This window comes from Monodon monoceros, unplaced genomic scaffold, assembly GCF_005190385.1.
Source record: "Monodon monoceros isolate NGI ecotype Baffin Bay Population unplaced genomic scaffold, NGI_Narwhal_1 Super_Scaffold_16, whole genome shotgun sequence".
Taxonomy (NCBI): Eukaryota; Metazoa; Chordata; class Mammalia; order Artiodactyla; family Monodontidae; genus Monodon; species Monodon monoceros.
The window spans coordinates 107,559,702-107,585,846 of NW_021703772.1; the positions used below are offsets into that span (position 1 = coordinate 107,559,702).

Genomic DNA, 26,145 nt, shown 5'->3' on the forward strand with positions numbered 1-26,145 from the left:
ACACACACACACACACACACACACACACACACACACACACACACACATATCCCAGTTCTGCCCATGTGACTCCAAGGAAGAAAGGAACAAGGCAAGTGGCCATGGGGCTACAGGCGGCTACTGCAGGGGGAGGGGAGGCATTTTAACACATAAAAGAGATTTAACAGGAAGCTCTGAAAGTTTTCAAAATCCTGTTTCCTTGTTTTCACCTAAGTCTTGATCCAGCAACGGAGCCCAGTCACCTGGATGAAGCCCAGCCCGCAGGCCCTACCTGAATCACAAGGAGGTGGATCTCCAGTTCTGCAATCCTCCGCCCGATGCAGCTTCGAGCCCCGTAGCCGAAGGGGATGGACCCGAAATTGTCAACCCTGCGCAGGTTTCCTGGCCGCAGCCAGCGCTCAGGCCGGAACTCCTTGGCCCGAGGGAAGTTCTCATCCTCGTAGGAGGTGGCATAGTGGCAGAGGGCCAGCTGGGTCTGAGCAAACCGTTTTCACCAGAAAAGTAATAAAGAACTTAATCAAGGGAAAGCAGAGCAGAGGCCATAGCCCCAGCTGGACCGACCCTCCAGAGATGCTTCGGGCCAGGATGAGTCATGCAAGGGCCCAAGAGGCCATGCAGACCCGGGATGGCAGGTCCCCCTTCAATTCACACCCTGCCCGGAATGAACATCAATGCAGCCACAGAGAAGGCAATTCAAGTCCTTCAGAAACTCTCCCTGGAGGGAACTGCTGCTTCCATGGGGCCTCCGGCGGGGGGGGGGGGGGGGGGGGGGGTGGAGAGGGAGGGTTGAATAGGCCTGCGAGCTACAGAAATATCTGCCTTTGTTTTTGCCAGAGCAGCATCACACACTCCACATCTCCTTGCTCGTAAAGCCCCATCTTCATCATAAAAATATATGCAGAAGAAAAGGACATCTACAGATATTTGCTTAGGTACAGGGACATCCGAAACGTGGAAGCAAATTTCCAATCCAACCGCCCCTGCTCAGCCCAGCCCCGCCACGTCCGCCAAACTCACGCCTCTGGGAATCAGATACCCGCCAACAACCAGGTCTTCCTGGGTGACCCGGCCATTCCCCGGCAGCACTGGAAACAGCCTAGAAAGAGCCAACGGGGACAGGAAGGGAGCGGTGACTTTCAAAATATGTTACTAAACATTTAAAAGTCTGGATATATTGCCATTTTCATTTTCTAAAAAGTAACACATGCTACAGTTTCAACCAGGAAATCTTGCAAGGATCTTCATGGGCTCCCTAGCTTTTCCCAGCAAGTATTCTGGGGCCTCACTGTCAAAAAAAATTTATAGAACACAAAGCAAAGCCTTTAAAATGCTACTGTGCTCCCAAGAGGAATAATTCTTTTTTTTTTTTAAATAAATTTATTTATTTATTTATTGGCTGTGTTGGGTCTTTGTTGCAGCGCACGGGCTTCTCATTGTAGTGGCTTCTCTTGTTGCGGAGCACGGGCTCTAGGCGCGCGGGCTTCAGTAGTTGTGGCACACGGGCTCAGTTGCTCCACGGCATGTGGGATCTTCCCCAACCAGGGATCGAACCCGTGTCCCCTGCGTTGGCAGGCGGATTCTCAACCACTGCACCACTGGGCAAGTTCCAAGAGGAATAATGCTGAATTTCTGAAATCTGTGCAAGCGTGGGACCCCTTTATCAAGGAATAGTTCATAGGACTCAGGGCTCCAAGAAATAGATTCTGAGAAATGCTACATCAGTTTTTGGATTCTCTGGGAAGTGATCCTACGAAAACTCTGAATAAACTTTTTTTTTTTTTTTTTTTGCCGTACGCGGGCCTCTCACTGCCGTGGCCTCTCCCGTTGCGGAGCACAGGCTCCGGACGCGCAGGCTCAGCGGCCATGGCTCACGGGCCCAGCCACTCTGTGGTATGTGGGATCCTCCTGGACTGGGGCACGAACCCGTGTCCCCTGCATCGGCAGGCAGACTCTCAACCACTGCGCCACCAGGGAAGCCCAACTGAATAAATTTTAATTGACAAATACCAGTTAACACACAGCTGGCTTTTTTCTTTCTTTCTCTCTCTCTCTCTTCTTCTTCTTTTTTTTTTTTTTTGAGATTAAACAGCATGCTGAAGATGGAAGATGCAAGCCAACTTGAAATATATTATCGAGTCAGGTTTAAAAGCATTATTTTAGTGTGTACTCTGTGAATAACCTTTGCTCCGTGTCACAGCATTTCCTCCACAGAGGCATGCTGTGGTCACGATCCTGAGCCTCACAGGAGGAAGAACCTTCACTAGTCACCTAATCCCACCTCCCACCCAAGCCTGCCCAAGACCACCCGTATCCCTCACGCTCCGGCGTTTCCCAGGGTCAGTAAAGTCCTGTCCGGAAGTAAACAAGCCTCACTACTTGGTGTCTGCACCTTGACTAGACATTCACACAAGGAGTGCAGTAAGCACGTCCAGTAACTGGCCACTCAGCCCAGAACATTTTCCTGGCAGTCAGTCCTGTTCTGCTTTATCCCCAGAGGAACACACTGGGAAACAGTTGATGAAACAAATGTCTAGAGTGAGTACAAAGTTCGAGGATGGCTCTAAAGATCTTTATGAAGAAATGAATATTTCTAACTGTAAAACGGAATAGCCTTTCTGCTGCTCTGTCGAGGGCAGAGAGGAAATAAAATGGTCATGAGTCCCTCCTTCCTAAACATTTCTGCCACCGAGGGTCGCTGGAGTATTGGTTTAGGACCCAGTTTTTAGGTCAAAAGCACATTCATTGTGATAAAGAATCAGAGACTTAACGGACACGGTTTTTGACATGAATTTTGGTGAGCCTTTTACCTCAAGGTTTCCTTAAGCAGAGCTCGGACCAGTGGGACTTTGGGGACGTCTGCAGCCGTGGGAACATGCCTTTCCCCCAAATTCCTCACTATCTCCCGGTACACGGTCTGCTGCACTTCCGGGTGCCTCGCGAGGAGATACACTGCCCAGGACAGCGTGAACGATGTCTAATAAAGAAACCGGCAGATACAGGCACGTGGGTGAGTAAAATCAAGGATTTCAGGCGCAGGCAACATCGGACGTGGAAGTCATGGGAGAATAAGCACAGGTGCAAAGCCACGCCCATGTAAGTCCATCGGAGCATTTTATGTCTTACTGAAACAAAAGATGATCTCCCTTAACTCCTCCTGGAAAAAAACTGACAGAGATTTTTGTAAAGTAACATCAACGATGGGATTCATGCGCTCTTTCAATGAAGAGCCACAGGAAAAATTATTTTGGAACTTTAAAAAATCATTGAAGAGCAATCTGCCTCTTCTTCCATGGAGTTTGAGAGCACGTAGGAACGCTGGTCAAGCCTGGAAGTTGTGCCTAGAACTTTCTTCGACCTTCTCTACAAGGGTCACCTGAGTTTTGCTAGAAAGGACCTGAGGCTGCCCATCAGCCCGAGAACTGCATCCTGCAGGCCCATGGCTGGGCAAGGGCTGCTCTGGTTGCCCTAATCTAGAAGAGATGGGGGAGAGGGGGATGGGAGGTGGTGGTCACAGGACTATTACTGGTCCATCGTTGTTCCCATGCACTTATCAAGCAAAGCACCATATAAGGATTGAATGGCATTTGCACAAACAGTATCATTGTTTATACCACTTCCTAAACTGAAGAATTACATTTCTGGTTATTGAGAATAAATAATTCTATTTTATACCCTAGATTCCAAGATTTTCACTAAAATCAATACTATTACCTATGTGACTGTAGTTCACTCTCTTGTAAACAAGGAAATTCCACAGTATAAGTGCCCTTTCTTTCATCTAAAAAAAATCTAACTTAAGTAGGCCATATTGATGTTATTTCCCTCTAATAGATATTATGTATTTTTAGAGGGCAAGCTCTCCTGTAATATACAATGTAACGTGCAAGTTCTTCCTTATAAATGAGAAGGAAATAATTAAGATGCTTCCTATGAAGAGAACAGAAAATTTCTATTAAAATCATATATTCATGGAAAAACCAAATGTGGTATAGCCATACAATGGAATACTGTCCAGTAATAAAAAAGAATAAACTACTTTTACAGGCAACAACATCCATGAATTTCAAAATCATTTTGCTGAGTGAAGGAAGTCAGACACAAAATACATACCGTATAATTCCATTTATATAAATTTCTAGAAAAATACAAACTGATTTCTAGAAAACTGCAAACTGTTATGACACAGTGTCAGAAGGCGGTTGCCGGGGGTGGGGGTGGGGGTGGGGAGGGTGGGGCAGGGGTTATGGGAGGGATGGACTGAAATGGGGGTAAGGAACTTGCAGAGGTGGTAGCAACATCCAGTATCTTAACTTCAGTGCTGGTTTCAAAAATGATTGCATCTGTGCTTCTCCTGTATCAGTCAACAATCTGTATCGAATTGTACCGTTTAAATGGATGCAGTTTATCGTGCATAAATTATGCTGCAATGAAGTTGGCTTTTTAAAATAACGTTTTAGAAAATGAGCGTGAAGTTTCAAGATGTTCCCTTCACGTAGGAACGAGTCCTCTCTGCCCTCCGTCTCACGGTGATGCTCTTAGTTACCACCAGGGGGCAACAGTAGCATGCATCTGAATCAGCTTAGATACAAGGCCGTTCATTCCATCATTGCTTCTCCACTCAAGCAAACCCACACTGTCACATTCACACGGTTAATCAGAACTTTCATCGCTTGCATTCTCCGCACTGATTCGTTTGTATTTAATTTATATACTTTTTGTTTTATTGTTAAAGATGATCCATAACAATAATGACTTTATGTGAAGTTTTTTGCTTTTACACGTTTAAGTGACTTCATAATAAAAATGTCAACCGTGGGGTTTTTGTCTACCTCTAAAAAGGAGATTTGTGCTTTCCTCAAGTCCAGGAAGCACTCCTGTGAAGGAAAAACCTTGAGGGAAGCTTAGCTGTTTCATTTCCCCACCTGTTAAATGAAGACAGTAACACCTACCTCAGAGGATTCTGTGTGAACAGAAGGGTGCTTACAGATGTGCGTTGGAGACACAGTAAATCACCAAATTTACTGTCTTAATCTTAATTATTTCACTCAACTGACTTTTCTTCCACCAATTACCAAAAGCCTGGCCCTTCTTTTTCTTATTTCACCACTTTCTTTTAGCAAATTTTAAACTTTTTCTGTACATATACCCACAAATATACCATTTTTTATACTTGAGTAAATGTATCAGATTATACATAAGTTTTTGGAAGGAACTTGGCTTCCACACCCCTGTATCAGCCCCGCCCCAGCCCAGGAACCCATGTTAACCGTCCAGGGTGCAGGCTCCATACTTTCCTCCACGTCCAGCAATCAGCGGTACACACGTGCACGTGGACAGATGGGACGGGGGCCACTGTTTTACTAACAGGAACACAGGATATACATGCTTTTCCGCATCTTCATTTCTCACTTAGTAATAGGGTATGGAATTGCCTCCAAATCAACGGGCAATGCTTTGTTTCATTCTGATATTGAGCCCTCGTTGGTCATAGCGTATTATTCATCTGCTCCACTAACTGAATCTATTCACTAGGATTTAAAAATGATACATGTGCATATTCATAAGTCAAACTGCTTAGTAAACTTTTCTCTCTTTAGGCTTTCTTTAGCAGGTTTTGAAGTTATGCCGACTTTATCAAATGAACTGGGAAGTTCTCCATAGCCCGCAATAGTTTGAATGATAAGTAAGAGGGTTTTTAATGTCTGTGCCCTTTTCATTTCTGTTTTGTTTTTTAAGGTTTTTTTGATGTGGACTATTTTTAAAGTCTTTGTTGAATTTGTTACACTCCTGCTTTTGTTTTATGTTTTGGATTTTTGGCCGCAAGGCACGGGGGATCTTAGCTCCTCGACCAGGGATCGAGCCCGCACCCGCTGCACTGAAAGGTGAAGTCTTAACCACTGGACCGCCAGGGAAGTCCCTTCATTTCTGATATTATGAAACAATGGAGAAATGTTTGCAAATCAGGAATGATTTTAAACTTTAAAACATATTGCTACTTTGTGTGTGTGGTAATAGAATTGGGTTATGTTATTTACAGAATTCATCGTGCACCTTTATTTATATTAAAGAAAAGAAAAAAGGTCGAGTTTTCTCCTGGAGACCCTCAGCAGTGAAGCAGACATTCAGCTAGTACAAACAAGCATGGTCCTCTTAAAGTATCTGCCATCTGTCGGATTCCTTGGAAAGGCCCCCAGCTTTAACTGTGCTCTGCTGAGAAGAAAGGAAAGCTGAGAGCTCACCGTGTCCACACCAGCCAGCAGCATCTCGGTCATGTTGGCGTAGATTTCCTCCCGTGTCAGCTCCTGGCTGAGGAAGAGGTACGTGAGCAGGCCCCCTCTCGCTCTCTCCCCTCGGTCCATTTGGCACTGTATGTCCCTCAGCTTGTTGTCAACGTGAATTTGGCCTGTTTGAAAACAGTGTTTCTTTTGAAAGAAGTTTTGGTTAAGAATCGTCTCTTCAGGGCTTCCCTGGAGGCGCAGTGGTTAAGAATCCACCCGACAATGCAGGGGACACTAGTTCGAACCCTGGTCTGGGAAGATCCCACATGCCGCAGAGCAACTAAGCCCGTGCACCACAACTACTGAGCCTGAGCTCTAGAGCCTGTGAGCCACAACTACTGAGCCCGCATGCCACAACTACTGAGCCCGCGTGCCACAACTACTGAGCCTGCGTGCCACAACTACTGAGCCCACGTGCCACAACTATTGAGCCCGCGTGCCTAGAGCCCATGCTCCACAGCAAGAGAAGCCACCACAAGGAGAAGCCTGTGCACCACAACAAAGAGTAGCCCCCATTCGCCACAACTAGAGAAAGCCCACGCGCAGCAACAAAGACCCAATGCAGCCAAAAATAATAAATAAATTAAATAAATAAATTTATTTTTTAAAAAAGTGAGAAATCTGTCACATTACTTGTAGTCACAACCCACGTGCTTTTTGCTCATTCGAGAAACCAATCTAAAAGCTCTTGAGTCAAAATAGCACGTAACTCCATTGGGGAATCCCCTACAGTAATACCCACTGTCTGTGTGAGTGTTAGATACACAACTAGGAGGAAAGTCAGGTCCATCTGATTCTACAAAAGGTGCCCTGACTTTTCTCTTACTGAATTTGAAGAGTCCATCCCAGGACCTGCAGAATTCCCGCCAGGGTTTGGGGATGAGCGGGCGGAGCCACCTAGGGATGGCACCGGCGTACATGGACGTCTTGAACGTGCAGAACATGAGCTCCAGGGCCTCGATGTAGTCCATTGTCGCCTGCGGGACGCTGTTCTCCAGGCAGCCCAGACGACTCTCGTAAAGAATGGTGGCCACTCCTGCGCGGGAGAAAGGTTACAACCCTTCTTCTTCTTCTTCTAGACCATTCACAGCATCAATATACGATACCTGGCCATAAATGTAACTTTCAAAAGTGGTCCAGGGACTTCCCTGGTGGTCCAGTGGTTAGGACTCCTCGCTTCCACTGCAGGGGACCTGGGTTTCATCCCTGGTCGGGGAACTAAGATCCCACAAGCCTCGCAGTGCAGCCAAAAAAATAAAAATTAAAAAAAGAAGTGATCCAGGTGCCTACCCCTGAGGTTTTCTCTACCAGGTCCTGACCCCCAGGGCGCTGTGGGTTCAATGCTGATAAACCCTCTGCCTCAGTGCGCCCTCAGCTCAACAGTCTGTTCAAGACCCACAAGGCAAAACTCCCAACCTTTCAGCCAGTTGCCCAACTTTGGGGAGTTGAAAGGTGGCTCCTCCTGGCCACACTTCGGGGAGCCCCAGGACGAGCTAAGGGGGCAGAGGAAAGGGCCTCTGTGAACCAGGGATGGGGAGGATTTTTCAGTGTGTTTACGACACTTCTCTGTTGATTTTGTTACTATTTTTAGAGAGCATTAATACCAGAACTTTAAAAAGTTAACTTAAATTTGAAGAAACTTTTTTTTTTTAATGGAAAATCTGGACTTCCCTGGTGGTCCAGTGGTTAAGACTCCGTGCTTCCACTGCAGGGGGCACGGGTTCCATCCCTGGTCAGGGAAGTTCCACATGGCACGCGCAATGCAGCCATAAATAAAAATAAAAATGGGAAAGCTAATAGAATTCTCCAAAAACCCAGGTACAGAAAAAATGTTTGGTATGCTATCGATTTTTTTTTTAAGTAAAAAGAATACTCACACTCATACTCATATTTCTTTGTATGTAAATACAATATCCCTTGAAGAAGCTGGTGACCTAGCTGGGTCAGGAGAGAGGGAGACTTTTCCATAAGTACTTTTTGGGTTTGATTTTTGAACCATGGGAATGTGCTACCCATCTAACATGGATTTTAAAAGTTAGAATGATTGTGGTACATGCCCTCTAGACTCCTGTTGCTTTTAAAACTATGCTAAAACAAAATGTGTAGTAATTAGGAGCATGGTTCTTGAGTTAGAGAGACATCAATTTGAAACTAAGTTTCTGCCACTAAAAATGGGGGTTAGTTTTTCAGTTCCCCCATTTGTAAAACAGTGTCAGTCAACCTGGTTCCATTTAGAGCACTGTGACAATTACATGTACGTATGTATAGGGCTTAGCACATTGTCTGGGACACAGGAGATGCTCAATGAGTGATAAGAACCATATTTTGGTAAAATGTCCATTCTTCCATCTTCCCCACCTCCTGAGTTCACCTACCTTCCATTGAATATTTGAAGAAAAGGTCATTGACGTTGGTCACAGTCTCCCCATCTTCTGCCTGGCTCTTGAGGAAGTAGATTCTTTTAATTAAATCAGCAATAACTTGGTTGATTTCTCCTGCAAAAATGGCCACATCTTTCGGTTTCAGAATTCTTTGTCTCAACACACTTCTCATCTTGAGCCACTGTTCACCCTCCCTAGAATAAAGTGAATTCCAAATAATCTTACTTATAGTGATATTCTAGGAAGGAATTCAGAGTATCTCTGCAAAAATTTCCCAGCAATAAAGAGTCAACAAGATCTGCCAGCCCAAATGGGATGAAGACAGGACAGACACTGCAAAGAGAGGGGAGTGATGGTATTACTCCCCAGTTCATGTGTAAGGACATGTATATCAAAAGAGCCAAAAATAGAATTTCTAAACCAAAGGCATTTGGACCAGGGGATCTGCAGATGCTCTGTTTTCTCCTCCCTACCTGAGGCTGTACCGATTCACTCTTGGAAGACACAAAGGTGTATAATAACCATAGTCTGTTATAAGGCAGGAACATCATCACATGGCGATCAATGCTGAAGTTCGTAGCCCCTTCTGGAGGTCTCCTAAAACAGCTCACCACCCTCACCCCTGTCCACAGATGGGCTCTGTGAGCTTCAGCCCCCTCAGTGGTCACCGAAAGGACACCTAAAGCCACAAAGTGTTCCTTGAAAAATGGCTCCTCTCCATCACTCGGCTAGTGGGTTCCCCACCTTGTCCCTGCCACCAAATCTCTTCCCAGGGGGTTTTAGGAGATTTGGGGAGATCACACGTGAGGCTCTTTTGATACTATTCCACTGCGAGTTCTGTGCTTTATTAATAGCTGTTTTTAGGAGCCCAGCGTTCAGGGAGGGGGAGCGTCCCTGGGCTCCCCGCTCCTGCTCATGTCTCAGCCTGGCCTCACATACTCACGCGGAGATGAGCCCGGTGGATCTGCCCCGTAAGTCTCGGTACTCCTGCCAGGACCCCATGTTGGCTCTCTGGGGCGCGGCCCCCTCTGCCCGGAGCACCTGAGCCACCAGGTCTCTGTCTGCAACAGATACTACAAACTGAGGACCAAAGTGAGACTTGAAGATTTTTCCATATTCCCGTGTGTGTTTCTGCTGCAAAACCATGGAGAAATCAAAAAAGGAAAAAAATACACAGATATGATATACCTTTGACACGGACATTCCTGGATGTTAGGGGAGCAGAAAACTGGGGCAGAGGGAAGCTCTGCATTATGCAGAAGTGAATCAGAGTGGCCACTTTACTTACGGTTACCAAGGGGGAAAGGAGGGGGTAGGGATTAAACTGAGAGATTGGGATTGACATATACACACTAGATAACTAATAAGGACCTACTGTCTAGCACAGGGAACTCTACTCAGTACTCTGTAATGACCTACATGGGAACAGAATCTAAAAAAGAGTGGATGTATGTATATGTATAACTGATTCACTTCGCTGTACAGCAGAAACTAACCCAACAATGTAAATCAACTCTACTCCAATAAATATTAATTAAAACAAAAACAGAGTGGTTGCTTTAAGTATTCCTGAGGTAAACATATTTTCACATCATTAATCATATTCATAGAAGTTTTCTTAGTTCTTTAAAGATGTGTGTTTAAAAAAACCTTAGCTGTGTGAAGCAATGTGAGAGGAATGTGGATGTAGATGAACTGCAGGGTCTTGACTGTCCTGAGTCAAACAGGGTCTGCCTGCCCCTTTCATTCAGACACACAGCAGCCGCCCAGCCTGCCCTGTGAAGAAAGCTCCCTGCAGGAAATCTGTAATAAACCTGTAAAAATGCCCCCAGCAGAAAAATGAAAGGAAAGGCACCCAGATTGGAAAGGGAGAAGTAAAGCTGTCTCTATTCACATGTGACGTGATTTGGCATGTAGAAAATTCTAAGATATCTGCTAAAAAACATGTTCAGTAAGCTTGCCGGATATAAGATCAATATACAAAATTCAATTGTATTTCCACACACTAGCAATGAACAATCCAAAAATAAAATTAAGAAAGCAATTCCATTTACAATAGCATCATAAAGAATAAAATACTTGGGAATACATTTAATAAAATAAGTGTAAAACTTACACTCTGAAAACTGATCATTGAAAGAAATTAAAGACCTACATAAACGGAATTTATTTATTCCATGTCAATGGAATGGAAGATTTAATATTATTAAGATGGCAATACTTCTCAAACTGATCCATAAATTCAACATAATCCCTATCAGAATTCCAGTGATTCAGAACCGCAAAAACAATCCTAAAAAAGAAGAACAAAGTTGAAGGACTCACAGTTCCCTATTTCAAAGGTTACTATAAAAGTAATGAAGACAGTGTGCTACTGGCATAAGGATGGACATCTAAATCATTGGAATAGAATTGAGACCCCAGAAATAAACCCATACATCTAAGGTCAATGGATTTTCAAAAAGGGTGCCAAGACAATTAAATGGGAAAGAATAGCCTCTTTAACAAAAGATGCTGGGAAAATTGGATAGCCACAAACAAAAAATAATTTGTACCCTTATCTCACACCACATACAAAAACTACCTCAAAGTGGACCAAAGACTAAATGCAAGAGCTAAAACCACAAAACTCTTGGACAAAAACATAGGGATAAATATTCATGACCTTGGATTTGGCAATGGTGTCTTAAGATATGATACCAAAAGAACAAGCAACAAAAGAAAAAAACAGATGATTGGACATCATCAAAATTTTAAAATGTGCGTAACGTCAAAGAACATTACAAAGAAAGTGAAAGACAATCCCTAGAATGGAGAAAATATTTGCAAAGTACATATTTGATAAGAGATTTATGTCTAGAATATATAAAAATACTACTATAACCCAACAGTAAAAAACAACAACAACAAATAACCCAATTAAAAACTGGGCAATTATTTGAATGGACATTTCTCCAAAGAAGGTATCAAAATATCTAATAAGCACATGAAAAGAAGCTCAATGTCATTAGTCATTAGGGAAATGCAAATCAAAACCACAATGAGATATCACTTCCCACATACTAGGATGCTTATGATCAAAAGGGCAGGTAATAATAACAAGTATTGGCAAGGATGTGGAGAAATCAAAACCCTCTTGCACTGTTGCTGGAATATAAAATAGTGCAGCCACTTTAGAACAGTCTAGCAATTCCTCAAAAGGTTAAATACAGAGTTACTATTTGACACAGCAATTTCACGCCTAGATATATACCCAAAAAATGAAAACATAACAGCCAAAAGGTAGAAACAATCCAAATGTCTATCAACTGATGAATAAGTAAACAAAATGTGGTCTATCCACACACTGGAATATTATTTGTTCATAAACAGGAATGAGGTACTAATACATGTTACAACATGGGTGAACTTGAAAACATTATGCTCAGTGAAAGAAGCCAGACAAAAAAGACCACACATTATATGATTCCATTTATATGAAATGTCCAGAATAGGTCTATAAAGACAGAAAGTAAATCATTAGTGGTTGCTTAAGGCTGGGGGAATGAGAGGGTTGGGGAGTGATTGCTAAAGAATACAATATGGGGTTTCTTTTTAAGGTTATGAAAATGTTCTATAATTGATTGTGGTGATGGTTGTATACTTTAAGTGGGAGAATTGTATGATATGTGAATTATATCTCAATGAAGTTGTTACCAAAAAAAGAAATCACAATAAATGTAAATGGGTTAAATAGTCCAGTTAAATAATTAAAGAAAGAAGGAGAGAAAGTACCCTCCAGCATGGCTCAGCATGACATAGGCATGGGGACTTCCCTGGCAGTCCAGTGGTTAAGAATCCATGCTTCCAATGTAGGGGGCATGGGTTAGATCCCTGGTCAGGGAACTAATAACCTGCATGCTGTGTGGTGTGGTCAAAAAAAAAAAAGCATGACATAGGCAGGGCTAAGCATGGGGAAAATGACTACACCCCTCTTTGGCATCTGCCAACATTTCTTATCACCCCAACTCTCAACCACGGAAATGGCGGGCCAGAGGGTCTGTCATCTCTCCACTCTTCTGCTCTCAGGTAGAAGCTGTTTGCTTCTTTGTGGACCTAGTTGAAGTCCCGCTGCCTGGAGATGAAGACACTCAGACTCAACTGGGATGTGTCAGGTGCCAAGGGATCACTCTGCCTAACAAACAGGTGACCCCAAAAGGGTATTTCTCCAGGTCTCTGATAGGATGACTGTTACCGGAACTACTGGGAGATGGGCCACTCCTCGGGCACATCCAGCTACTGAATGGGCACAATCAGACAAGGGAGCCACTGACCAAGGGGCAAAAAGAACGAGATGAAGGACACAGGTAGTTTACGGCCCTTTTTGGTGGAGGGCCAAGGAATGATACAGTCAGCCACAGACTCAGTTTGTGTAGCCAGCTGGAGCACAGACTCTGGAGTTGGAATCTCAGCTCACAGTTTACTAGCTGGGTGACTTTGGGAAGTTAGGTTCCACTGTGTCTCAGTTTCCTCACCTGCAAAATGGAGAAATAATAGAGATTACCTCACATGGAGGACTTAAAACTGTGCCTGGCACATGAAAAGAGCTCCAGAACTGTTCATTCTTCTTATGTATTCGTTATTATTACAGTTTACAAAGCCCTTCCACAGCCCTGATCACACGACCTCACAATAACCCGTGAGATGGATGAGGATTGTTAGACTCCTGCACAGAGGAGGAAACTGTGGTCCAGAGAGAAGAACTGATTGGCCAAGATTCCACAGGTGCTTGTAAAGGGCTGCTATGTAACGCAGGACCCTCCTGCTCTGTCATACCTGGCGACCTTGATCACTGTGTCTGCTCTGCCACTAACCAGCTATGTGACTGTGGGCAAGTCACTCAGCTGACACTTTGGGGCCTTTTCCACATGTAAAGTGAAAGACCTGGACCCTATAGATGAATCCCTTGTGAGACAGCATTCTGTGATCACAAGTTGAGTGAAAGGAAACTGGACTTGAGGTAACAGAATAATTCTCTTCCTCCTTAGAAATGCCTTATGGGTGACCTGGAGAGCTCGGGGAGAGGGTTTTACTAGAACAACCAGCTCTAGTAAACAACCAATGCTCCAGTCTACAGCAACCTGTATTGAACTTGTCAATAAATAAATAACAATTTTTTTTTTTACCGTATTTGAAAACTATCATCTTGATACCTTATGTTCAGATTCCACATGGAACAGAAAAAAATCATTTTTGACCCCCAGAAACATGTTTGGGGAGAAATCGTGTAGAGTTCATGTGGGGCACGGAGAGGAGGGGCCAACTGGAATTTCAGTCAAATTAAGATTGTTCCTCTTGCCCCACTGTTTTTGGTTTTGTTTTTCTATCAATGAAGTAAGTTTCTGCTTCTCCAGCTGTAGCTGTGGCCTCTGCGCCATCATGTAGGTTAAGGGTTGAGGGAATGAATGTATGAACGAATGACCAAAACCCAGGTGGGTGGTTACAAAAAGCTTCCTCTGAGAAGTTTCTGAAGGTTGAAGGGTAAGCTCTGAACAAAAAGAAGTGAGTAGTGGGGAAAGAGGGTGTTCTTGGACGAGGTCAAAAGGCCCAGGTCCCAGAAATCACAGCGGGTGCTGGGGTGGGAGCCCTGAGAAAATGACGGAGGCAAGCAGCGAGCAGCTACCATAGGAAATGGGAGCGAATGGATTTGACGACGCTGAAAGGTGGGGATCACCTTGCAATGAAAGACGCGATTTGAGGTGGGCACGGGAAGGGCAAAACTCAGGGTCAAGGTGAGCCACCGTACAACAAGCGGGCTCCCAACACTCTGACGGGGTTGCTGGACCGGTTGGGTTCTTCCTAAGTCCCTGCCCAGGCCTGGCTTGACGCCGAGGTTCACGAACTTTCGTTTGTCTTCCCATCACTTAGAGATCACGTAACTCGGAGCCTCCGAACCCCTCGCTGTTATTTTTAGGTTGTTGTGTTTTCTTTCAATTATAAAACACAAACAAAAAGGACTAGGAACATACGCAACCTGTCCTCGGCCGCGTAAAGACCCGCAGGGCTTGTCACCCACCGCGGGAGAGGCGCTGCTCACGGGCCTCCCTCGGGACGGTCCCGGGAGGCCGGGCGGCGGCTCTCGGCGCCCCGACTCCGCAGGCCAGCCCGCCGGAGCGTACGGCGCATGGGGGCGCAGCGGCCCCTGCCCGTGACCCCCTCCTCCGGCGCCCCTCCCCGGTGCCTCCTCGGGCCCCTCCCCGGCGCTCCCTCCCTGGAATCCTCCCCGGCGCTCCCTCCCCGGAATCCCTCCCCGGTTTCCTCTCCCCGGGTCCCTCCCCGGCGCTCCCTCCCGGGTTTCCTCTCCCCGGATCCCCTCTCCGGCGCTGCCTCCCCGTGATCCTCTCCCGGGTCCCCTCTCTGGCTCTCCCTCCCCGGGATCCTCTCCCCGGATCCCCTCCCCGGCGCTCCCTCCCTGGTTTCCTCTCCCGGGTCCCCTCTCCGGAGCTCCCTCCCCAGGATCCTCTCCCGGGTCCCCTCTCCGGCGCTCCTCCCCAGGATCCTGTCCCGGGTCCCCTCCCCTGCGCTCCCTCCCCGGTTTCCTCTCCCCGGATCCCCTCCCCGGCGCTCCCTCCTGGGGTTCCCTTGCTGGCGTCCTTCCCGGGACCCTCTCCCCGGTTCCCCTTCCCGGCGCTCCCTCCCCGGGCCTCGTCCCCGGCGCCTTCCCGCCGGAGCGAGCCCCCTCGCGCTCCCGGTCTCCCGCGCGCAGCTACCTGGATCTCGTGGATGCGGCTGAAGCCGTCCTTCCAGAAGAGCTCCACCAGGTTGGCGAGGGTCCGGGGCCCCGGCATGGCGGCGAGGCTCCGGGGTCCCTCTGCCCGGCCCCCGGCCCGCGGCGCCCCCGGCCGCCCGACTCCTTTGTCCTCGGCCCGCGCCCTCGCCGGGAGCCTGGCGTCCGTGGACCGAGGCTGCCAAGGGCCCCGCTCGGGCGCCGGGCTCAGACGGGCTTTGAGGATCCGCGCCAGCAGAGCCATTGCGATCCTCTGCGTTGGCTGGTTTGAGCAGTTTTTTGTTTCGAGGGCCGCCCTTTGCTCTTTGCTTGGTTTTAACTTGTTCGAGCAGAGCTCCTGCGAACTCTTACGGCCTGGGCATCAGTTTACACAGACCGTTATTAAACGCTCCCTCCCCTAAGGCTGGGGAAAAGGGGGTGGTCTGTGATTAGACTGCCAGAGAAATAAAGCGATTATTATTTTTTCTTCACATCAGATTAATTAAGCGTTCTTTGAGACCAAAAAGTTTTAAGGTCAACTCCACTTCCAAGCATGGCCAAAAAAAAAAAAAAAAAGAAAGAAAGAAAAGCCTACTGGGATATTTTAAATTATTTCCCTCCTTAAAAATTACTATAGAGGGTTTACGGAAGAACGCTAATTTGCCCTTTTTGTATTTTAAAAAACACTTCTTTGTGATTTCAAGTTGTACAATTATAATTCAATCACAAAATGAGAACAAAAATGTTAGATGACCTTGCAGTAGTTCACAGTATTGTAAAATGACCACATTATTATTTTAGCACAAGTTTCCATAATGAAAACTATGCTGTCTCTTTTGATGGATTTTATGGGTCTCAGTTTTATCCGAGCACACAGTACACATTGGAAGAGCTAGTGAGGAGTATGGTGAGGGGCGAGGGACTTTTCTTTGAACATTTGGCTTTTTTTTTTCTGGTCTCCCACAAGGACTGGTCCTGTTGCACAATGCTTAGAGAAGTGAACACACCTCCACGTGAAGGTGAGAAGAAAGAGGACTTTGCCAATATAGGTTTAGATCTCAGTGCCAAGCTGCAGAAGGGAAGCCCCCGCCCACAAAGAGGGAGGGGCCCTTGGCATGGGAGGGGCCCTTGGCATGGGAGGGGCAAGAAATGTGTCATCTGGTTTCAGGAAGGGAGCCCAGATTCTGAGCTAGCAATTCAACAACTTACTCTGAAAACTGATAACATTATTTAAAGATTTCATAACAGTTTGTACTCCTGCATCTAAACGTTAAAAAAAAAAAAGTCTACGAAGTATTGTTACTTTTTGATTAGCAGTTTGTACCTTTACAACTCTGTTAAATGTACATTTCATTTAAATATTTGTTAAGTACGTAAGTGAAACAAAGAAGACCAGAGTTATTCCGTTTCTAGAATTTGATTAATAAATACTTAGCAACTCTTATTTATAAGGCACTGTAGCTTCAAGGGGCTCAAAGAATAAGATATTAAACCTGCCTTTAAGGAGCTCATAACCCACAAGAAGAATAAAACAGTACACAAATACACACCAGATTAGCATAAGTGCCATAAAACTGGTAGAGAATATGATTGGAATTTGTGGGCAGGGCGATCACATCCACTTATAAGGTAGGAAGGGATGGTGCAGGAGAGAGACCTCCTGAAAGAAGGAGACTTTTAGGCAAGGTTTGAAGAGAGGGCTCAGATTCAAGAGGCAGAGTATGAAGAATGGCACAATCACTTTGTTCCTAGAGATTTTCTGAAGTATTTCTGAGGGTTACTGCTCCTCAGGAGCAAAGAAATCATTAAAGAACCATATATGCAAAAGGCAATTCAGTCCATTCTAGACAAGGAACTGTTCAAAATAGATTTACGTATATAATGGTTTAAAACACAGCTAGTTCTCTATTAGGGAAAAGGATATAAAGAAAGATAAGGAGGAAGAACGATTTCACGGTACATAGACACAGGTTTTCACAGAGCACCCCTGCTCTCATGTCTCCTAAAGCTAGTTTCAAAATTGTGGATACAAATAAAGTTATCCGTTCTTGATATTTGCCTCAAGCTCAGTGAAAGAAAGCAAGAGGCTATTTTAGAGTCTCAGTACATTGGTATAAATTATCAATCAGAAATTCTGCAATAGAACAGGATACTGTTTTGCGGCTAACTATTATTAGTGGAAAACATACTTGAATCCAGACATAGACTAAATCATTCAGATTGGGAGAATTTTTTGTGTGCTAATCAAAAATAATTGTAAAAGTAACTGTTACTTTGGTCTATCCAACTTCCTTCTAATGAATATTGCTTTATATATTTTTTTTTAAAATAAAAGGTTATTTAAAACAAATGAGTCTCATAGCTGTGGGGAACTCTAGTGGGGAGGAAATAAAGGATGGAATGTTATAACAATCTTAAACATAAGTAAAAAATAACTGAAAAAAATTTTTTCCAGAATAGGAAAATACCATCCATGTGTTTGTTCCTTCCCCCCCCCTCGCCCCAGTAAGCAAGAGAAACAGAAATGAGACTCCAACTTCAAGTACACAGAACAGCACCATCTGTCCAAGTATGACCTGAAACCAGACTTTGTACAGATGTTTTCCCTCAAGAAAACCAGTCTGTTGGCAGTACATAGGGAAACAATGAGCTGCCTTTACCCAACAAAAAAGGAAAATAAGATTGCCCTCTGAAAGTTAGACAAATAAACACACAAATTATTAGTCATCTGTGGAAGTAAAACCAAGAGATAGTATTTAACATCTCTCAAAACTCTAATCAAGGCGACCTCGGACACATCTCAGGATGCAGAACTGGAATATGGGCGCTGTTAGGTAAGCAAAGTTCAATGAAGTATTCTTGGAATAGAACAGGGATGATCAAACTGGATCTCTGAAAAGATAACTACCGTACAAGACATTCTAGAAAGCAAGGTTCTGAATTCCAAAACCCAAACTTGCTGGTCATGGTGGGGTAGGAATAATTTACCAAGCTTGCTCCCGTCTGGGTGAAATATCTCTCACCCATGCTCGTTTCCTGTGCTCGGATTCCTTGCCCACTGTCCGGTTTCATTTGAAGAATCAATGATGTCTTTTAAAAACGAATTAATGGTGTGATCTTGTTTCTTCCCCAGACCCATCAGTAAAAAGACAGAACAGCCAGAAAATAAGACAAAGTCCAGAACTGAAAGTTCTCAAATCCTCCTTCCTGTGAATAAGAAGGTGCTATTTAAGGCACTGCTGACACCCGGCCACAACAATCCCCGTTAGTTCAGGCAAAGAGGAAAAACTTCCTGCAAAGGTATGTGGGGGGACTTCCCTGGTGGTCCAGTGGTTAGGACTTGGGGCTTTCGCTGCCACGGCCCGGGTTCAGTCCCTGGTCAGGGAACTGAGATCCCGCAAGCCGTGCACTTCGGCCAAAAAAATAAATAAAAAAAAAAGAGAGAAAGCTATGTGGGAATTCTCCAGTGGGGTTCATCAACCAGCAAAGCCTTAGAAGCAGTTGTTAAGCTGCCAAACACGTGGGTAATATGTGTAGTAGTATTATTGAATACATGTGCTTACATGTAAATACACGCGTTAAATACAACTGCTTAATACAGGCCAAATACATATTTAGTAGACATGTATCGAGCATCAGGCACTATTCTAGGCACTTCTGCACCCCTTAATCCACCTCATTCTCACAACTACCCTGTGACATGGGCACATTAGCCTCATTTCATATGAGGAAACAGGCTTCAGAGGCTTGCTCAAAAGCGTTGACTTAGTAGGACCAGAGTTAACACTGGAATCCAAATCAGCTTTGGAGTTTCCTTTCACTGCACCTGCTTTGTGTATAAGTGAAGAGAATTGGGAGTAGGCCAGTGCTGGTTGCGTTAGTAGGGCACATGCTTCGTGGCTTTCACCATTTCTCACATACTACTGTTGTAGATAGATAACACAGAATGAGACTTTGTAGTACCTCCTGAAAGGCAGGCAGGAGGCTCCTTGTTTGTCTCCAGAAGGCCTCAGGAGGAGATGAGTGGTGTTCACTCACTCTCCTTTCCTTTGTAGAGCCACCCCTCCCCGTGTCAAAGCTGCCCTGCTTGAAAGTGCTTGGTCCAAGTGGTTTTGTTCTCGAGAGACAGCAGTGAGCAGTCTTGAAGCAGGATCTTATCTCCCTACCCAGAGACTGAACCTGAGTAGCCTGGATGAAAAGCAGGAATCCTGTTTCAAGGAAGCAAAAACTGCAAAAGTGGGCACAAAGTTTATTATTAGAGACACAGCACAACATGTGGCAGAGCACACAGAGAAACGGTTTGTTTATTTAAGACAACAGCAAGGCAGAAATACACACCCAGAGAAGAGTGTGTGTGTCCCGAATGAGAAGCCTGCCAGAGAGGTGATTTAAATCACTAATGTGGGGCAGTTCTTCCTGGTCTTTGTTCTCTTCTGGATAATTAGCCCGCTTCTTTTCCCACATCTGTGCTGTCTTTAGGGCCCTCCCCACAATATGCGTGCACATCTTTTTGCCAAGATGGACTCCAGCGTGGAGGCTTACAGGGAGGTTGACAACACCTACTGTGGGATGGCGCTCCCTCCCCTTCTGACCCCAGAGGAGCCTCCCTGCACATGTGCAGTCGGGGTGGTCTCCTTGACCTCAGGAGTCATAGATGTGGTCCCCCTAGCTCTTTACTCCAGCAGAGCTCAGCTCCAGCTATTAACTTTGTCCTTGGCGTGTTTAGTGAAAATAGAGCTCCAATTTACTCTGTTTGACAAGCTCCCCAGCTGCTCAGCCCAGGGGCCCATCTATCTCCTACCTCAGTTTGGATGGGGCTGGCTGCAGGGGGAGTCCCTGACTCCAGGGTGGTCAGAGTCCTCCAGGGAGTTTGCTAGAGCAATCGGTGCAGACACTGCCTTCCTTGGGGACTGCAATCTGTCACCCCCTGTGAGCCAGCTGTCACACACAGAGGCACCCAACTGGGGCTTTGCAGACAAAGGCGGGAGAGACCTGACACCCTCATTTGAGACGCTGGAGCCCAGCTTCCCAGAAGGGACCTATCATCCCCTCCCTAACTTCTCAGCTAGGTGAGTTGGCACTTTTTTCCCCTTTACAAAGTGGCGTTTACCTGGTGAATTAATCATGGCTCAGGGTGAGGTCCTCAGTCCCACAGATTCAGAGGTTCCGTTCTGTCAGAGCCTCATGAAGGAGAATACCTGATTGCCAGGAATGGTAACTTTCAATATGATTAAATTCTGAGTAACTTAAATGATGAATTTACAATAAGAGAGCGAACTCTCAATGTATCAAACATTTAAATTGACCTTACCAGCCTGTTTTCTCCCTGTAGACATTGGAAATGAAATTATCAGCAGGTTGCCTGGGGTCCCTCATGGACCTGTAACCCTCTACCCCTCGACAGGGCTTGCTTGTTTACATAACAGCTCCCTAGCCTGAGTCTAGGACTATAAACCTCTTGAGGGCTGGGATTGTGTCTCACTCGTGGTTGGATTCCCCCAAGCCGAAGACAGAGCTAATACATATGGTGACACTCAAAACTGTCCAAACAAATTTCTGTTTCAGTCAGCAAAATAAAGAAGTCCCATCACCACTTCTACACCACCTGCTTATCAAATGGAAACATTTCCTGCAATGGTAAAACATGACTTTGACATTAGCCAGACTACTTCCCAGCAGTTAGATGAATCTGTGACCCCGCTGTCCACTGAACAAGACTGTGGTAGAGACCACCAAGGCCTCGGGGCTTCCTTCTGTCATCCTCTAGGATGGCCTAGCCATTGCCTCAGTCCTGAAGGCTCTGCACACTTGTTCCTCTCTGCTCTGCATGGGTCCTGATGCCTCACACGAGCCATGGCACACAGGACGCAGGTACTTTGTATATTAACATTTTGTTGTCCAACAAATGGATTCCCTACAACAAACAGGAAACAGAGGCTCACATAAGTTAAGTAGCTTGCAAGCTTCATATTATTGGCTTCTAAATTGCCTAGAATAGCTCGTTCAAGGCTTGCTTTCTACTGTGTTTTAAGAGCATCAACTCTTCCCTTAACTTGAGAAGCGCAGAAGATGTGGCCAAGGATGGGGTTTCACTTTAGGATTCTTTTCTTGGACGGGTCACTTAAATCCTGACACTCACATTCCCTGTTTGAAAGTACAATAGCAATAACAATACGAATATCTGATTTGTGTACAATACTTTATAATTTGCAACATATGTTATTTCCAGTTGACCCGTTCAACAACCCTTTGGCTAGACAGATCAGTGATTGATTCCTAGAGATTACTGGAGTGATTTGCCCAAAGTCATCTGGCAGGCAAGGGCCCAGGACATTTCTAGTTTCGACTCCCAGCCGCATGCTCTCTCCACCTTCTTGCCCTGCCTCTTTCCTTACATGCACTGATAGCAATCATAGTTAGGTCTGGAAATATCATATGATGTATTCCATCCACCACAGAATTTGATGAGGCTACAATGAATTTGTTGTGATCTGTGATTATTGAGCTCCTCCTGTGTGAAGATCACTAGGCTAGAAGCTGTGGGAAATACCAGGAAAAGCTGACTAAAATGTGCACTCATCCACCTGGACACCGGCTCCCACGTGCTTTATCCACTGAGCTATAATTTCAAATTGACTTTTTTTTTTTTTTTTTTGTGGTACGCGGGCCTCTCACTGTTGTGGCCTCTCCCGTTGCGGAGCACAGGCTCTGGACACGCAGGCTCAGTGGCCATGGCTCACAGGCCCAGCCGCTCCGCGGCATGTGGGATCTTCCCGGACCGGGGCACGAACCCGCGTCCCCTGCATCGGCAGGCGGACCCTCAACCACTGCGCCACCAGGGAAGCCCTCAAATTGACTCTTTTTGATGCACAGTTTTATGAGTCTAGACAAACACATGCAGTTGTGTAACTGTCGCCACAGTGGGGACATCAAATGACTTCATCACCCCCCAAAATTCCCTTATGCTCCTTTATAGTCAACTCCAGCTACTCCCTTTTCCAAAATATCCTATCTGTGGAACCATACAGAAGGCAGCCTTCTGAGTCAGGCTTCTTCCCCTTAGCATAATGCATTTAGGACTTACATGCTGTTTCCTTACCAGTGGTTTGTTCCTTTTTATTTCTGAGTAGTATTCCATTATAGGGATAGCTTGTTCATCCTCTGATCAATGAAGGATGCTTAAGTTGTTTCCAGTTTTGGGCGATTATGAATAAAGTCCCTCTAAACATTCATGAACACGGTTTTGTGTGAATGAGCACATAGGAATGAGAAGGCTGGCTTTGCAGTCCATTTTTATGCCCTCAACACTTTTTTGCCCTTTTTAGGACTGATTTTATCATGCACTTGTCTCATCTTAGTCAATGGTTTGTCAGCATAGAGCCCACGGTGGGCTACATGGATTCCCAGTGAAGCGAGGTACAGCTGGAAGATCCCAGAATAGGGCTTCTCCTTCTGCTAGTACTGTTCCTCCTTCTGGGCTTCTCTGCACCATCCCTCACCCCACAGGCAGTGTCTGGCTTCCTCTCTGCCTGTTAAATTGTTACCGACCAGGGTTCTTGGCCTCCTTAATAAATAGAAATTGATAAGAGGCCAGGCAAGAAATTCAGGCCAGGCTTTACCGGGGCCCCTGCTGCAGGGGGTGGAAGAGAGAACAACCCAACAAGTTCCCTTGCTCGCTCCCTCCCCGACCGGGGGTGTGGGGTGTGGGGAGTGAACTGGTTCCTTATATGGGCTGAGGGTAGGGGTGGGTCCAGGGGTCAGCGGGAGGGGTAGCTTAGGTGGTTTGCCCACCCCTTTGGTGATGTTGTGTGCAGCGGGCACGTGCAGTACCCTACTTTTGCTCCCGACCCCCTGCTTTTGTGACCGGATCCTCAGAAGTTGCAGTTGGGATTTTTGGTCTTTTTGTACCTTGTTGTCCATAATTTGCCCCAACTGCACATGCATGCAGTTATTTTTAGTTCCTTATGGATTCTTTGTATTTTGTTGCTCAAGATGTCTGTCCAGGTGCGAGCACTGCAGCAAAGGGTCCTGGGTCCCAAGTCCCAGGTTGTCTCAGAATCACTCCCCATGGCAAGTTTCATTCCTCAGCAAAGTTCCATCTGGCCACCTCACCCCACAGAACATTTCCTCTTTTTCCATCCCACTCTCCATTTGTCTTCTACCATCATATCCTGCCTGTGACATAATTAGATTGGGCTCTGTCTTTTACTGTGGGGTCTACAGTTGCACAATTATGATCCCCACTTTACAGACGTGGAAGTTGAGGCCCAGTGAGGCTAAGCAATTAAGAACAAGGTAACATTTTCCAATCATCCACCACCATATTCCATAAGGTCTCCAACAACATTTTATTGTCCCCTCCTCTTCAGATGAGAAAACTGAGGCTCAGAGAGGAGATATTACTTGTCCAGGTCACACAACTGGGACTAGAACCGAGTTTTATCTGGCTTCAAACTCCGATCTGTGTGGTGTGAATCTGGGCTCAGCACCACACAGCACGATGCAACACTGCACTAGGTCTTAGAATGGAGGTGGCATGGCCCAGGGGCTCCAGGCAGCACAGCTCATCTCTGAGCTTCCTCCTGACCTGCAGAGAGCGTACAAAGGCTGACTGACATCCGGGCAAGGGCGTAGGAGTGCCCGGTGTCTGGTGTAGGAGGCAGCATCCCGCCATCCCTGCCCTTCCCTCCCCACGTGCCCATGGACAGGGCTTCCAGAGGAGCCAAGCAGTGACCAGGGGACCTCAGAGTCTTCCATGTGTTGGAGCTCCCGGGACAGGAGTGCCTGATGGAAACAGGAGGAGAAGCAGACATTCCGGCTGACTCTCAACTCAGTTATCCTCTGGGGCTCAGGCCTGCGGTTCCCACCATTGCTTTGTTGGCATTTTACTTACCATCCTTTTTAAAGATCCACAGTCCTCCCCCTAGAATAAGAATTGGTATTTCTCCATAAAGTCACCCTAGCTCCATGGAGGCCTTGTTAGGCCAATGGGAAGAACTGTTTAGGTTCCCACTGTCCATGAAAATCCTCTCAGCATTCAGAGTAGGGCCCAAAGTAAGAGGAATGTAGGCACTGAAATGCACACTGACCAGTATTCAGCATGCAACAGCTTACTGAAAATTAAACTGTTCTCCTTTGAACTGTGGAAGGAAAAGTGTTAAAATAATAATAATTACCATTTATTGAGCCTTTATTACATGTCAGGCATTATACAGAACTCTTTACACAGTGTCTCAATTAATTCTCATAAAAATCCCTATTTTATAAATGAAGAAACTGCCCCAGAGGTTCCATAACCTGAGGGCAAAGCCTGGGGAGTAAATGGTCTCTGAAAAATGCCCTAGCATTTCGTGAAGCGATATTGTGTGGCTGGAGAAGAAACAGTACTGCATTTCTTTGCACCCAACATATTAATTTCCTAGCAAACGCTTTACCTTGGACTCCCCAGCCCTCTGGAGAAGAGGCAGAGACAGTGGCAGGACCTACCTCAGATGGCAGAGAATGTTGCCATTGTTCAGCAATGGCTGCTGATGAAAAAGCAGAGAGACAGGCCACACACCGAATGTGCCACTGTCTCAGGGTGGGAGGTGGACATGGTATTGGAATGGTCAGTGGTAGTGTGGAGAAAGTTCAATCTTCTACCCACCGAGCCCTCACTGCTCCCCTTCTTTTCCAGAGCTCTCTCCCCTTGCTGGCTACTCCCAGGCAGAGGGGGAACTACCAAGAAAAAGCCTTTGGAGACAACCAAACAGGTTCAAATCCTGAGTCTTCTAGTTACCAGCTATGTGATCTGACAACTTAGTCAACCTCTCTAAGCCCCAGTTTCCTCATCTGAAAAATGGAGATGATAATAATCAGGTGCCTGGTAAAAGGCATCCATTAAAAAATGATTTCATATTTAATGAAGAAAGACTAAAGCTTTCTCCCTAATCAAAAATAAGACAAGGATGTCTGCTCTTGCCACCTCTATTCAACACTGCACTGGAGGTTCTAGCCAGGGCAATTAGACAAGAAAAAGAAATAAAAAGGCATCCACACTGGAAAGAAAGAAGTAACACTATCTCTGCTTGCAAATGACATGATCTTATATATAATAGAAAAGTTAAGAAATTCACACATACACAAACAACTATTTGAGCTAGTAAATGAGTTCAGCAAAATTGCAGGGCACAAGGTCAGTATACAAAATGGTTGTATTTCTACATAAAAGCAATGAAATATCCAAAAATGAAATTAAGAAAACAATTCTACTTATAATAGCATCATAAAGAATAAAATACTTAAGAATAAATTTAACAAAAGAAGTACAAGACTTGGACACTGAAAACTGTAAAACATTGTTGAACGATATTTTAGAAGACTTAAATAAATGGAAAAACATCCATATATGTGATTTGGAAAGACAATATTGTTAAGATAACAATAATCCCCAAATTAATCTACTGATTCAATGTAGTCCCTATCAAAATCTCAGCGGCCATCTTTTGCTGATATTGATAAGCTAAAGCTAAACTTTGTGTGGAAATGCAAGAATAGCCAAAACAATCTTGAAAAGAAGAACAAAGTTGGGGGACTCATACTTCCTCATTTCAAAACTTACATAATCAGGATTACTATGTAATCAAGATGATGTGTTACTGGAATAATAATAGACATCTACATTAATGGAACGGAATTCAGAGTCCAGAAATAAACCCATACATCTAGAGTAAATTTGCTTTTTTTTATAAGAGTGCCAATA

General features: G+C 45.3%; 1 protein-coding gene across 1 annotated transcript in view; it reads right to left on the minus strand.

Annotated features, from left to right (window-relative positions):
- The window catches only part of LOC114897080 (cytochrome P450 27C1), a 20,736-nt gene extending 5,067 nt beyond the window's left edge, over nucleotides 1-15,669 (minus strand). The window contains exons 1-8 of the mRNA XM_029225736.1: nucleotides 15,409-15,669; nucleotides 9,603-9,793; nucleotides 8,654-8,853; nucleotides 7,105-7,314; nucleotides 6,240-6,403; nucleotides 2,808-2,974; nucleotides 1,018-1,096; nucleotides 272-475 (exon numbers count right to left, since the gene is read on the minus strand). Coding sequence (XP_029081569.1) covers nucleotides 272-475; nucleotides 1,018-1,096; nucleotides 2,808-2,974; nucleotides 6,240-6,403; nucleotides 7,105-7,314; nucleotides 8,654-8,853; nucleotides 9,603-9,793; nucleotides 15,409-15,669 — 1,476 coding nt within the window. The remainder of the gene's footprint in view (nucleotides 1-271; nucleotides 476-1,017; nucleotides 1,097-2,807; nucleotides 2,975-6,239; nucleotides 6,404-7,104; nucleotides 7,315-8,653; nucleotides 8,854-9,602; nucleotides 9,794-15,408) is intronic.
- Between the last annotated feature and the right edge of the window lie 10,476 nt (nucleotides 15,670-26,145).